This window comes from Anabas testudineus, chromosome 18 (genome assembly GCF_900324465.2).
Source record: "Anabas testudineus chromosome 18, fAnaTes1.2, whole genome shotgun sequence".
NCBI classification, from domain to species: Eukaryota; Metazoa; Chordata; class Actinopteri; order Anabantiformes; family Anabantidae; genus Anabas; species Anabas testudineus.
Window position 1 is genome coordinate 7,311,880 of NC_046627.1, and position 12,985 is coordinate 7,324,864.

General features: G+C 42.0%; 1 protein-coding gene across 8 annotated transcripts; it reads right to left on the reverse strand.

Moving 5' to 3' along the window:
• Positions 1–582: 582 nt before the first annotated feature.
• Positions 583–12,649, reverse strand: LOC113168159 (TSC22 domain family protein 4-like). 8 transcript variants are annotated; one of them, XM_033326676.1, is made up of 6 exons: positions 11,704–12,640; positions 9,622–10,304; positions 9,414–9,547; positions 6,100–6,151; positions 5,751–5,922; positions 4,504–5,693 (listed from the first exon to the last, which is right to left on the reverse strand). In XM_033326676.1, the coding sequence occupies exons 2-5, from the start codon at positions 10,273–10,275 to the stop codon at positions 5,770–5,772; spliced, it is 993 nt and encodes a 330-aa protein (XP_033182567.1). In that variant the 5' UTR covers positions 10,276–10,304; positions 11,704–12,640; the 3' UTR covers positions 4,504–5,693; positions 5,751–5,769. The 8 variants fall into 8 exon arrangements, with proteins under 8 accessions (XP_033182569.1, XP_026224955.1, XP_033182567.1 ...); XM_026369169.2 differs by having other exon boundaries at positions 4,504–5,922; positions 11,704–11,959; positions 12,214–12,638; XM_033326678.1 differs by lacking the exons at positions 4,504–5,693; positions 5,751–5,922; positions 6,100–6,151 and adding exons at positions 583–2,061; positions 2,150–2,193 and having other exon boundaries at positions 11,704–12,647.
• Between the last annotated feature and the right edge of the window lie 336 nt (positions 12,650–12,985).

Below are 12,985 nucleotides of genomic sequence, written 5' to 3' on the forward strand. Positions count from 1 at the left end.
CTCAAGTACTGTGTGAAGTACAGTTCTGAGGTATTTGTACTTTACTGGAGTATGTCTTCTTCACTACATTTATTTTACAGCATTAGTTACTAGTTACTTTTCACATATTGTAAAAAACTAATAAACAGCTGATGTTTTTTTTCACTTTAATAACAAATGTTTATTAAATATCACCTTACTAGAGTATAAAAAGTTAAATGGTACTTCTACTTGTACTGAAGTATTTTCCTGTACAAATACTTTTTCCTTTGCTCAGTTCTTGCCTTTGTGTACTGTAAACACCTGGTTCTTATCCTGTGTTACTACAAACTGAGCAGAAGACCAGTTCACAGTATTTGTACCTTTTGATTTCTAGTGTGTGTCTAGTGTGATTCTACTTGTTAGAGTTTGATCTCGTGTTCGCAGCACAACTTGTTCCATTAAACATTTTCTGTATCTCAGTGACTCGTGAAGCTGTTTCCTGAATGATCCACACACAAACACTCACAGTGATGGAGACAGAATTTCATCCACTTCATCAGTGAACTGATGTTTTTTAATGTTTTACATGTTAAATCAAAGGAACTGAAGCTGTTAAACAAAGACACAGTGAGCTGAGAGCAGCATTAAAAAGCCTGTTGAGGAGCACAACCAACAGAAAACAAGCATGTGTATTATTACACAACACAAACTGGTCAATTCAAATGATTTGTACCATTGAACCTGAGGATGGGTCTGAATGTTCTCATGTAGCTCTGAGAGGAATCAGAACAGTGGACACGAACAAACCAAACTTTATTCCAAATACTCTGAATTACAAAGAATCATGTGTTTGTCAGTAAAGAACAAGTCAAACAATCATTTCATGTTATAAATGTGATATTGTTCATGATTCAAATAGAAATATATCATAACCAGCAACGTACTAAAACCTTGGTGAGATGGTGTCAGACTAACTTTCCTGTGAACCTAATGAGGGGGGAGTGTTTTTGAAAGTAAAACCTACAGCTCAGTTTCACATAGTCAAGAAAGTGAGTAAAAACCAAAGTGGAAATAAATTCAATCAAACGTCAGTCAACATGTGGTCTAAATGTAAAATGTCTTCCAGAGCAGCCACAGTAGAGATGCTCCCTCCATCCCAACACTGGCTGATAGAACTGGAGATGATCTCCTTCGTCTGTGATCGGGACTGTCAGTGCTGTGGTTTCCTCAGCAGAGACAATTCAACATTTTCTCTGAGCAGTTGGAACAAGGCAGAGAAATGAGAACAAATCAAATACTGAAGTCCAGATGAAAAGAAACAGCTGAATGAGAACACCAGCACCTGTGTGGTGTGTTCACTGACGTAAGTCCAGGTCTAGATAGAAACCATTTCATTAAGATGGAGTCGTTCTTCACTCGGACTGACCCAGTGGAGCTGCTCAGTAACCAGCAGGTCAGACTGTGGTTGTACTGGGCAGATTGTGAAGCGGCTGTTCAGTAAAAACTAATCTGGAACATTAAGATCAAAGGTGAGGATCCACTGTGTAGGTGCACATCATCACTCTGCAGGACAGTGAGACGTTTTCATTGGCTTCATTCAAATGTGCAGCTAATCTGGAGACACACAAACATCCCGTGACCTTCAACAGGTCAGTCATTAGCTTTAAGACGTTTGACACTAGAAACCAGAGTCCACAGTCTCTGTTGAAGACTTTAGTCATTTTGAGGGGAATGGTTCAGTGTAAGAAGGAGCTGGGTTTGAATCCACAGGTCGGCCGGGTGCCTTTCTGTGTGGAGTTTGGATGCTCTTCCTGTGTTTGAGCGGCTTTTCTCAAGGTTCTCCGGCTTCCTCCCACAGTCCAAACACATGTCTGTAGGTTAATGGACTCTAAACTGTCCCTGGGTGTGAATGTTTGTCTGTCTCTGTATGTCAGCCCTGTGATAGACTGGACACCTGTCCAGGTGGACCCTGCCTCTGACCTAATGACAGCTGAGATAGGATCCAGCACTGCTGCGACCCTTCAGAGGACAACCGAGGACAGGATAATGGAGGGAGAATGGGTGGCTCAGTGGAGACACTGGTTGGACACTGAGGTTTCACTGTATGTGGAAATGTGGAGAAAGGTCGAGGTTGAATAAGCTGTTGGACTCTGAGCGTCAGTCCCTCACCTGGAGTCTCTGAACTGACCTCAGAAATGTTCTGGTAACTCAGTGAAGTCACAGTCTGTGTTTCTGTAACACAAGAGATAGAGAAGTTTTATATTAACAAAGACACTCACAGAACATTTGATCCTTCAGATAAAGTTCAGAGATGTTCACTGTGTGAATGTGATGGATTCAGTGTTGGGTGGTAAAAATGAAATAAACAAGAACTAAATCCATAACTTAATAAATCTGGATTGAAAGAGGTTCAGCTCAGAGTGTGAAAGCTTCGTTATTCAGTGAAAAGTTATCAGACCTGTCCCAGATGATCCAGTTCAGTTTGATCATCAGTGATCGCTCACAGAGCAGCCGGTTACTTTTCTGTCCGACTTGATCCCGACCTGCTCTGACGTCATTTGATGTAAACAACGATAACGTTTCCTGTTTGATTCACTTTGAAATGTTTCGATTTCATTAGTCACAGTTTAAAGATCAATTCTTTTACAGAATATATGGGATTTATCAGAAAATATGATTTTACTGTCAGAGTAGATGATTCAGATGATACAGAGTTCTTACAGATTATTAAAATAACATCAGATGTTTCAGTCTGAATATCTGACAGATCAATAATCAAATCTAGATCTCAGGTTTCTATTGACTTATAGTTTAAACAACAAACTGACTGTTTTGTTTGAATTTTAACACATTTCATGTGAAATATTTGAGTCATATGAATGTTAAAATAATAAACTCTTCATCTCCTGTAAAGCTTTTTAACCACAAACTAAAGTACACACAATCTTCATTTATTTCTCTTTTTTAAACCTCTTTTCATTGTTCTGGTTCCAAACTGATAAAACAAACAGCTAAGTTTTTTTGTTCCTGAAGGTGGAGACAGTCGTTTACAGAAACTCTGTGTCCAGCTGTTCAGGTGAGTTAATGAGCTGTGTTCTCACTGATCAGTGTTCGAACCTGTAGATTTACTGCTGCTAACAGGAAACTGTTGATGTTCGCTGAGTAAACTGGTCTAAAAGACGTTACTTCACTAGTTTCTTATTGAAACCTTCACTCAGACTTTACTGTTGTTAGCAGATAGAGAGAGACGAGCTGTCAGGGTGAGGCTCCTCCTTCTGGACCAATCAGAGAAGATCAAACCCACTGAGGTGACAGAATAACCTGAGAATCACTGACAGGTAACAGGTTGTGGATAAGTGGTTCAGACACAGAGTACGTGTTTGACTAAAGTCTGAAGTTACAACTGATTTACCGTATTTTCAGCACTATAAGGCGCACCGCATTATAAGGCGCACCTTCAATGAATGGCCTATATGAAAATGTTTTTCATATATAAGGCGCACCGCATTATAAGGCGCATAAAATAGACGCTACAGTAGAGGCTGGGGTTACGTTATGCAACATTAGATGGAGCTGCGCTAAAGGGAATGTCAACAAAACAGTAACAGGTGTTAGTAGGACCAATAATAAGGCCGAAGCAATCTACTCAGTTCAGTGCATTTATTGTGGCACACAAACAAAACTACAGTGCAAGCATCAGCTGAGCAGTCTTTTCTTTAGAAAAACACAAAAGGAGTCAAAATTAATACATGGTGAAATCAAAGTCCTTGATACATAGATAATCCAAACCCGTAGCTCCAATAGGAAATCCAAAATAATCCAACAGATAATCCAATGAAATACACCGGTATTCAACGAAACACAAACCGGGAAAAAGTATCACAGTCCATACTCCAAAGCAATAATCCATGTAGCAGAATCCTCCGCCATCGATTACTTTAAGTCCTCCACACTAGTTTGTCATGAGAAGCAAAAGTAGTGTCTGGGTCTTGCCTCTTATTCAACAAACGATCTGGCAACAGGTCTGTGGAACACTGCAGGTAAAAAGCCCTCCGGTGCACAACAGGTGCAATCAATCGGTTTAACGAATGTCAAGCTGCTGCATGAACACCATTCCGCCCGGAACCGGGACCTTCAAAATAAGAGGTCAGCCTGAAAGGTAGTCGGCGGATCCTCACACAGAGAGGTCGGTCAAACTTGATTAATAGATGCCATCATGCCTTTCAGTTCAAGTAATAAATGAATAACAATAAGTTGTGACAAAGGCAGCTAAAAAGTATTTATAAGTACTAAGTATTCTTAAAAATTTATCAGAGTGAGAGTTGTGTATTTTAGTTGATCTTTGTTAAGATAATTAGTAGCAGAGTGAGCGCTCTTTCCACTCTGTTCAATAGAACAGCTTTGACGTATTTTCTCCGTCGGTAAATTAAACTAGTTTAGTTTCCACAGTAAAACGAACTGGTTCATGTTTATGCTGAGTGTGATTTATACGTTTGTGCCTTGGAAAGCATTTGTCTTTGTAAGTATTAACATGTTTATTATCATTAGAAGTATGTTAGTTGTTACCTGTTACATGTGATAAATTACGTGTGCGTGTTATTGTAATTAGCTTCATTCAAGTCAAGCTAGCGTGTGCGAGTATAACATACGAAAAGTGTACCGATGTGTATTATTTGTTAATTTAGTTTCTTTATGTTTCTTTCAGTTATATAAAGAAAAGATAGGAGTTTGTCCTCCAACATCTTGCTTTGTTCCCTCAGAAACTCTGTTTAGTCTTCTTTACTTGGCCATCTTGTTGCTGCCTCCACTTCCGCACCATTGATTCGTTAATGTTAAACGTCTATTCCCGTGTTCTACTGTGTGACTGACTCAATATTGATCCATATATTAGGCGCACCGGATTATAAGGCGCACTGTCGGCTTTTGAGAAGACTTTTAGGTGCGCCTTATAGTATGGAAAATACGGTAATCCTAAAAGTCTGATGTTGTGTCTTTAAACTTTGTCCAGAGAAACTAACCCTGCTGCCTAAAGCTTGCTCAAATGGGATTGTTGGGTTTTCTCCATAATTTTTTGAATAAATATTTTCTGTAAGGTCTTAATCCTTAAACACTGTAAAGTGCCTTGAGATAACTTCTGTTGTAAATTGGCGCTATACAAATAAAACTGAATTGAATTGAAATCAAACAACAGATGGAAACAGACCTGTTGTCATGGTTACCGTGGTTAGTCTGGTTATGACCTGTTAAACTGGTTACCATAGCGACAACCCTCTCTGGATGCAGACCAATGTTAGAAGGTTTCCTGGTTGATCCTGGTTGATCCTGTTCTCTCTTGGATCAAAATCCAGCAGTCCTGCATCCACAGTGGCCTCTTAATCAAACCCAGACCTGGTCTGGACCCGTAGGCTGAACCAGCTACTTACTCCTACACTGTTTCTGTCCAAACCAGCTTGACCCCGAGTACTGGTCTGAGGGTGACCAAATGGTCACAGGTGGTGACATGTACCATCCTAAACCTAGTTTGGGCCAGGTTCATGGTGATGGTGGTCTCTGATGTAAGTGCACTGAGTTAGTTTGAGCATGTTGAAGACTTCAGGTGTCCTGGTCTCCAGATTCTCCAGTTTTCAGGCTGATCAAGAATCTGTGAAAGGAGCTGGATCAAGTTTGATCCACATCAGGTTCATTTCCAGCGACTGGGACTGCTGCTTATGTCCTGGTGCCAGACCCCACAGAGAACTGCCGAGGTCTGCAGAGTCCGGGTCGCAGGAGACCAACAGGTTAGAGAGGTGGTCTCAGTGATCCAGATCATCAGCGTGTGTTGTGTTCAGTGCAAGTCAGGGATCTGAGGATGTGGTTCTCTCTCTCCAGCTGCTGGTTTTTCTCCTGTAGGTCTCTGATCTGGTCCCTCAGCAGCTCCACCTCCTCCCTGACGGCCTGCAACAGGTGACTCTTCACCAGGTCCTACGGACACACAACGACAAGAACACACACACACACACACACACACACACACAGGGATCAGTGTGTGACACATTAGATAAGAAAACAAACATACAGTCACTGTAAAACTACATAAGAGTCAGTAAAACTATAGCAGTCAAAGTAAAACTACAGTAGTCAGAGTAGAATCAGAGTCACCATTGCCTGCTCAATTTTGTTGTCGATGGCAATCAGACTGCTACTGGAAACACTGTGGAGAGACAGACAGGTGAGAGACAGACAGGTGAGACACTAATCCATCATTACTAGATTATCATTAGACCAACACATGGAAGAAGCCCCGCCCCTGGTTGCCATGGCTACCTCTGAAAAAACAGCAGCAGTGACATCATTGTGGAGTCGGAGCCCCGCCCAGTGAGTGGTGCTCCAGGATGGATTGACCAATGAAGGTGGGGGGCTGGCAGGTTCAACGGAGGCTGTGATTGGTTGGTGGTTCTGGGACTAACCCTTGTGATTGGCTGAGCCACACAGGTTGGGGCTGTCAGCCTGGCACCAGGCCAGGACTCCCTGACACCCGTCCTGTGAACTTTGACCTTTCTTTCTCTCCATAACACAGGTGTGTCTGGTTGCTTAGCAACAAACTGCAGACTCCTGAGGGGAAGGGGTGGGGTTGATGGGGGACGCCGCGGAGAATGAGGAGTGGGGGAGGTTTCAGAGATCCGTCCCCCATAGTTAATTTTCTTTACACCACTAAACATCTCTGACCAATCACAGCCCTACGACACACAAGATCGTCCAATCAGAGCTCAGCAGTCACATGATGACCAATCACAACTCAGAGATTTAAAGATACTGATCCTGGTCCTGGTTTTAAGTCCCCTCCTGCCCATGTTTCCCGATGACGCCTCCAGTTTCATGTTGAAGTCTGTGGTCCCACTTTAAGCTGTAACGTTCCTTGTTAAGGTCGGCCGTTAATACTCAGACCTCATTAAGGACTCATGTCCTTTGTCGAAGTCACTGTCCTTCATATCCCTCATTAAAGTCCTGCATCTGTCCCGCGTTAAACTTCTCTGTCTCACTCATTAAGATCCAAAATGTCTTTAGTCCCTCGATGTCCTCATCAGTGATTGGCTGGTTTTCTGTGACCTAACAGGTCTTTAATGAAGACCTCAGACCGGGTCCAGTCAGAAGCTCGGTTTGTCCAGATGTGGACTTGGTGATGAAGTAGACAGGTCTGCCTGTCTCTGTCCTACACACACTCTCTGTTCTCTGACTGGCTGCTCCTCATTCCAGCTGCCACCCACTCACTGTCTCAGCCAATAGGAGCAGAGCAGTGGGAATCTGCTCCCGCCCACTCACCATCTTAGCCAATAGGAGCAGAGCAGTGGGAATCTGCTCCCTCCCACTCACAAACCAGCTACAGACTTTATAGAAATTGTTTACAATTTACAGTTATATTATACAATTATTTACAATTATCAGTTTAATAAATAATCTAATTTATAATCTTTACATATAAAATATATCAGGTTCTTTAAACAAAGTATGTTCAGTGTATTTTTAATTTTTACTTATAAATAATTAATAAATGTATACTTTTAATAGGTCTATTGAAAGAGTTTTAGTTTAGTAGAACCTCCCTCTTTAGTTACTGTGAGAAAAAAGTTAAAAAAATTATATATATATATATTTTTTTTTTTTTTTCCTTTTTTAAGCAGATATGCTGTATAAGAAAACATACTTTATATTTACTGTAATGAACTTCAAATTTCTTCTCTTCATATGTTTCATGATTAAAATGTTTTGTTACAGTTCCTCCCTTCGTCCTTCCTTTCCTTCCTTTTGTCACCTGGTCCTCCTCACTCTCCTGCTACTTCCTGTTTGACCCATACGGGGCCTCTTCCTCCACTCTATTGGACCTTAATTATGGAGTTGATTCACCTGTGTGTCCCGTTTTCTTTATAGGCTTCCCTCACTCCTTTGTTCACTGCTGGTTTGTTGCACATTGGACTCCATATTGGACTTTACCACGTTAGTTCATTCATTGGATTTCACCACATGCTCCTTGGTCAACTGGACTGCACTTTACCACATAATTTGTTTGCTCGTTCATTCGTTTGTTGGATAACTCTGGATTTCATTTGTTGGACTTCATTCCCTGTTTGTGAGTTGGTTTTACTGCCTTTGTAGTGTTTTTGTTTATTATGTATTAGTGAGTTTGTTTGAGTTTGCATCTGATTTTTGTTTGTACTTCGTATTTTGCCTAAGTTATAACAAAGTTTCCGTTGTTACTTTGTACATTTTATTAGTGTATTAGTTTGTATTGTCCCTGTGTCAGTACAGTGGTTTTTCATTATTTTGTACGTCACCATTTTCTGTGTCTCTTTATGTTGTTACTTCGTTTGATTATAATCTTGCTTGTTTAGTTTTTTCGCTTGTTTTATTGATTCCCCATGTCCCCTCTCTTCGGACTGAGTTGAAATTAAATACCTTTTACTTTGTCAACCTCTTGCCTCGTTCGTCTGTTGGTCAGATGGTAACATGTTCAAACTAAATTCAACATGAAACTAAGTCAAGCTATCAGAGTGATGACAGAAAATACTGTTTCAGGACAACTTCTTGTAACTGAGATAAACATGGATTCAGTTCTGTACCAGAGAATCCTGAAGGAAAATGCATGGTCACCGGGCTGATTTACAAAATAATGGAGGAACAAAGTTTCTCTGTTCTAAAGTCTCACTTTGACACCTGGATGTACCTGAGGTCCACATTCCCCTCTATTTAACTAGCTATAACGATTTTTTTTTTTACACAGGTACTGGAACCTAGTACTGGTAGTGTGAATTTTAACATGATGTCTGATACACTTTCAAAACATTACTGGTGGATGAATTGTAATGAGGTTTTACTTTTTTTTTGCATATGTTAGACCTGATTTGGACTCAAACTCTCAGTTGATGCTCATCGAGTAAAACATGAATATAAAGGATTAAGGTCACAGATTAAGTTTCCTGCAGCAATCGTGTGGGTGATAAAAAGCAGGTGGAGTAACTGAGACTTGCAGCTACAGCTCTGGAGCAGGAACGAAGAATCAGGCATAAAAACATCCCTGACTGTTCTCGGCTGAGCTGACACAAACCTGTTTTTGTCCAGTCAAAGTCTGAGTCGGTCTGGTGAAGACAGTTTGTGGCTGCTTACAAAGATCAGAACTGATTGTTGCTTCAGTAGCTCTTACATTTTGTCAATACGTGTTTGACTTCCTCACAACTCTGAGTCTTGTTATATGTGGAACAGATGCCTGGAAACAGCAGAACTTGCCACACATAAACCCAAGCAAGGCACCAGTAGTATTCACAGTAGTATTTACATGTACAGTAAACAGGTCCTATGCAGCTGTACGCAGATGTCCAGACTTCCATACATCACTAACCCAAACCCAAACTCTGAGACTGGTAAACACTACCACAGGAAAACTCATGTAAATAAAGTCAAACACATAAACAGGAAGTCACCTGTAATCCCCCGGCAGGTTGAAGACCATCTGATCCAGACTATAAGCTGCAGAAGTGTGAATGGGGATCAGTGTTGGTTGGTACGGTCCAGCAGGGGGTGAGCTGGGCTGAGAGTGGGACAACCTAAGGACAGACTGGACACAGAAACAAGTCACAAATTAAAGACAAACTTCCTCCAACAGACATTTGTGACTTTTTGTCTCCATACCCGCCCATTAGCATCCATGTCCAATCTCAGTGGAGGAGGAGGTTTTTGTGGGTGGGGTGATGTAGGTGAAAGGGTGGAGTCTAAGCCCTGAACTCCCTTTGGTTGCGTTTGTTCCAGGAGGCAGATGTTTATTGGTTCTTCGTGTGTGGGGGAGGGTGGGCTGCTGTGCATCTCCTCCCTGCTTCTGACTGGCTGAGCAAGCAGGTGGGAGGTGTCTTGGGAGTGGACCCACCCCCTTTCTCTATTTCGACCAATCATCTCCAAAGACTCCAGTGAGTGGGCGTTTCTCATGCTGTCCATCACCCTTCTGATACCCGACCACTCTGGTCTCTCCATAAAGTCAGTGCATGTCCATCGGCCACGGCGATACGGCTTGCTTCGCCCACCTCCATCAGCCCCGCACACAGACAACCGCACAACCCTGAACCTGGAGGAAGAACCCCCTCCCTGCCTTTGGGCATCATGAGTGATGTATTTCCTCTTCAGACAGGGTGTGGTTGGCTGGGAGGAGCTTCCCTGACGGCTGCAGGAGGAGGTCTCTGATTGGAGGACGTTCAGGACCATGCTGGGAGCTGATTGGCCAGCTGGGGTCAGGTTTGGTTCTGAGGTGACACTGGTGATCTGGAAACTGCTCCTCGTCTTACCGCTGCTCATCCTCACGCACAGACACAAACACTAAGAGACTGAGACGCAGACAAATAAAAAGACATTATTGTAAAGTAGTGTCTGTTGGAGTCTTTGTAAAAGTATCTGGTTTGTTCTTTTCAGCACTTTAGCCAGGCTGACAAAGAGTCTTAGCTCTGTTGAGCCTAGTATTCCATCAACTGTACAACAACAATAGATTCATCTGCAAGACCACGCTGGTACTTAGACTTCCTCCTCCCTGTAGATAATTGTGAATTAATTTCGGTAACTAATTCCTCTAAACCATCAACATGTCTCTTAGACCCCATCCTGACTAGACTCCTCAAAGATGTCTTACCTTTGATCAGCACGTCCATATTAGATCAGATCAATCTATCTTTACAAATAGGCTACGTACCACAGGCTTTTCAGGTTGCTGTAGTCAAGCCCCTACTCAAAAAGCCTACTCTGGACTCAGGGGTTTTAGTGAATTATACACCAATATCCAATCTGCCCTTTATCTCTAAAATGTTTGAAAAGATAGTTTCTAAGCAATTGTACGACCACCTGCGTAGCAATAACTTGTATGAAGATTTCCAGTCAGGATTTAGAGTACATCATAGTACAGAAACAGCACTGGTAAAGGTCACTAATGATCTTCTACTAGCATCAGACAATGGACTACTCTCTATACTCGTCATGTTAGATCTTAGTGCTGCATTCGACACTATAGATCACAACATTTTATTACACAGACTTGAACATGTCATTGGAATCAAAGGAACAGCACTAGAGTGGTTTAAATCATATCTATCGGATAGATTTCAGTTTGTACACGTTAGTGATGAGTCTTCCATGCACAGCAAAGTCAGCTATGGAGTTCCACAGGGATCTGTGCTTGGACCGATTCTTTTCACTTTATATATGTCCCCTGTAGCCAATATTATTAGGAAACACTCTATAAATTTCCATTGTTATGCAGATGATACTCAGCTATATTTATCTATGAAACCAGGAGAAACTAATCAATTAGTCAAACTTCAAGAATGCTTAAAAGACATAAAGACCTGGATGTCCTCCAATTTCCTTCTCCTAAATCCAGACAAGAAAGAGGTTATACTGTTTGAGCCTAAAAATCTCAGAGACACTATGTCTAATCACGTTCTCACCATTGATGACTTAGTTCTGGCCTCAAGTAATACTGTAAGAAATCTCTGAGTTATCTTTGACCAGGATATCTCCTTCACTTCATACATCAAAGAAATCTCTAGAACTGCCTTTTTTCACATGAGAAACATTAAAGTTAAAATAAGAGGCATCCGTCCCAAAGTGATGCTGAAAAACTAGTCCATGCATTTGTTACTTCCAGACTGGACTATTGTAATCGTTATTAATAGTTTGTCCCACTAACTCATTAAAAAGCCTCCAAATACAGGTTGTCTTGACTGATCAGTTTACCTGCTGTGTCAGTTCAGTCCAGGTTAATCAACAGTAACCCCAGAAACAACAGACACAGTTAAACTGTCTCACCACACACCCGTCTCTCTCTCTGGCCTCTCACTCATGGTCTTAGTCTTCTTCTTCTGTGTTTCCTGTTTCCTCTGAGTCTGTTTGTTGCTTCAGTCGCTGCCTGTTGCACAATAACTATGAACACTGTGTGTTGAGTTCAGGTGCTGCTGGATTCCTCCACTCCGTCCTTCTACACGTTCGACAGCTGCAGCAACATGTTTCACATCACGTGTTTCTCAGGTCACAGAGGTTTTGACAGAACAGGTTTGAACAGGAGCAGGAAACTGTTCTTCACACGTCTCAGTTTAAACAGTTCACTGTGACGGACATTAAATATCTGATGTTTCTGATTTAAACTGGGACTGAAGTTAAAATCCACTGGTCAAACTCAATATTTACTTGAACCGAAAAACCGAACCAGGTCCACGGACTGAACTTTAGTAGTAAACACATACTCACGTGCACGTTCTGAGATGAGGCGCGGTCCGGGTCCTGATCCGGATCCCTCTGGTCCTCTTGGACATGACGTCACTATCAAGCCCGGCGGCACAATCGGTCCGTTATTCTCCCATACAGGCGCGTGCATGTTAGTGTCCGAGGGCCGAGGGGGCGGGAGCGCGCACAGAAACTGTCTTCCGAGTTCTTCTTCTGCTGAGACTCTTCTTCTAAAGTCAGTCCGAGCTCCTCCTCCTCCTCAGTCAACAACACCTTTATCATCAGGACCGGGTCTGCAGGTCTGGTCTAGGATCAATGTGCAGTTTCTGAACTTTAGCACACGGGACCTTCGCGTGACCGAGCGCAGAGAGCGAAGCGCGTGCACGTGAAGAGAGTCTGAGACTGTTAGGCGCCTGCGCAGTAAGAGAGAGGAGCTTTAATTACAGCACAGTCACCGTTTCATTAAGTTTCTACAATGTCTCAACATTTATTCTCGTTTAGAGTTTCATTAATTTTTTAACATCTCGTTTTCTTCAGCACATTCAATTGAATTCAATTCAGTTTTATATATAGTTTGTATAGCGGTGGTTGAACATGGTTCAGAGTCACCTGATCCATCTCTAACTATAAGCTTTATGAAAAAGGAAAGTTTTAAGTCTAGTCTTAAATGTAGAGACGGTGTCTGCCTCCAGAACCTGAACTGGGAGCTGGTTTCACAGGAGAGGGGCTTGGTAGCTAAAGGCTCTGCCTCCCATTCTACATTTGGAAACTCTAGGAACCACAAGTAAACCTGCAG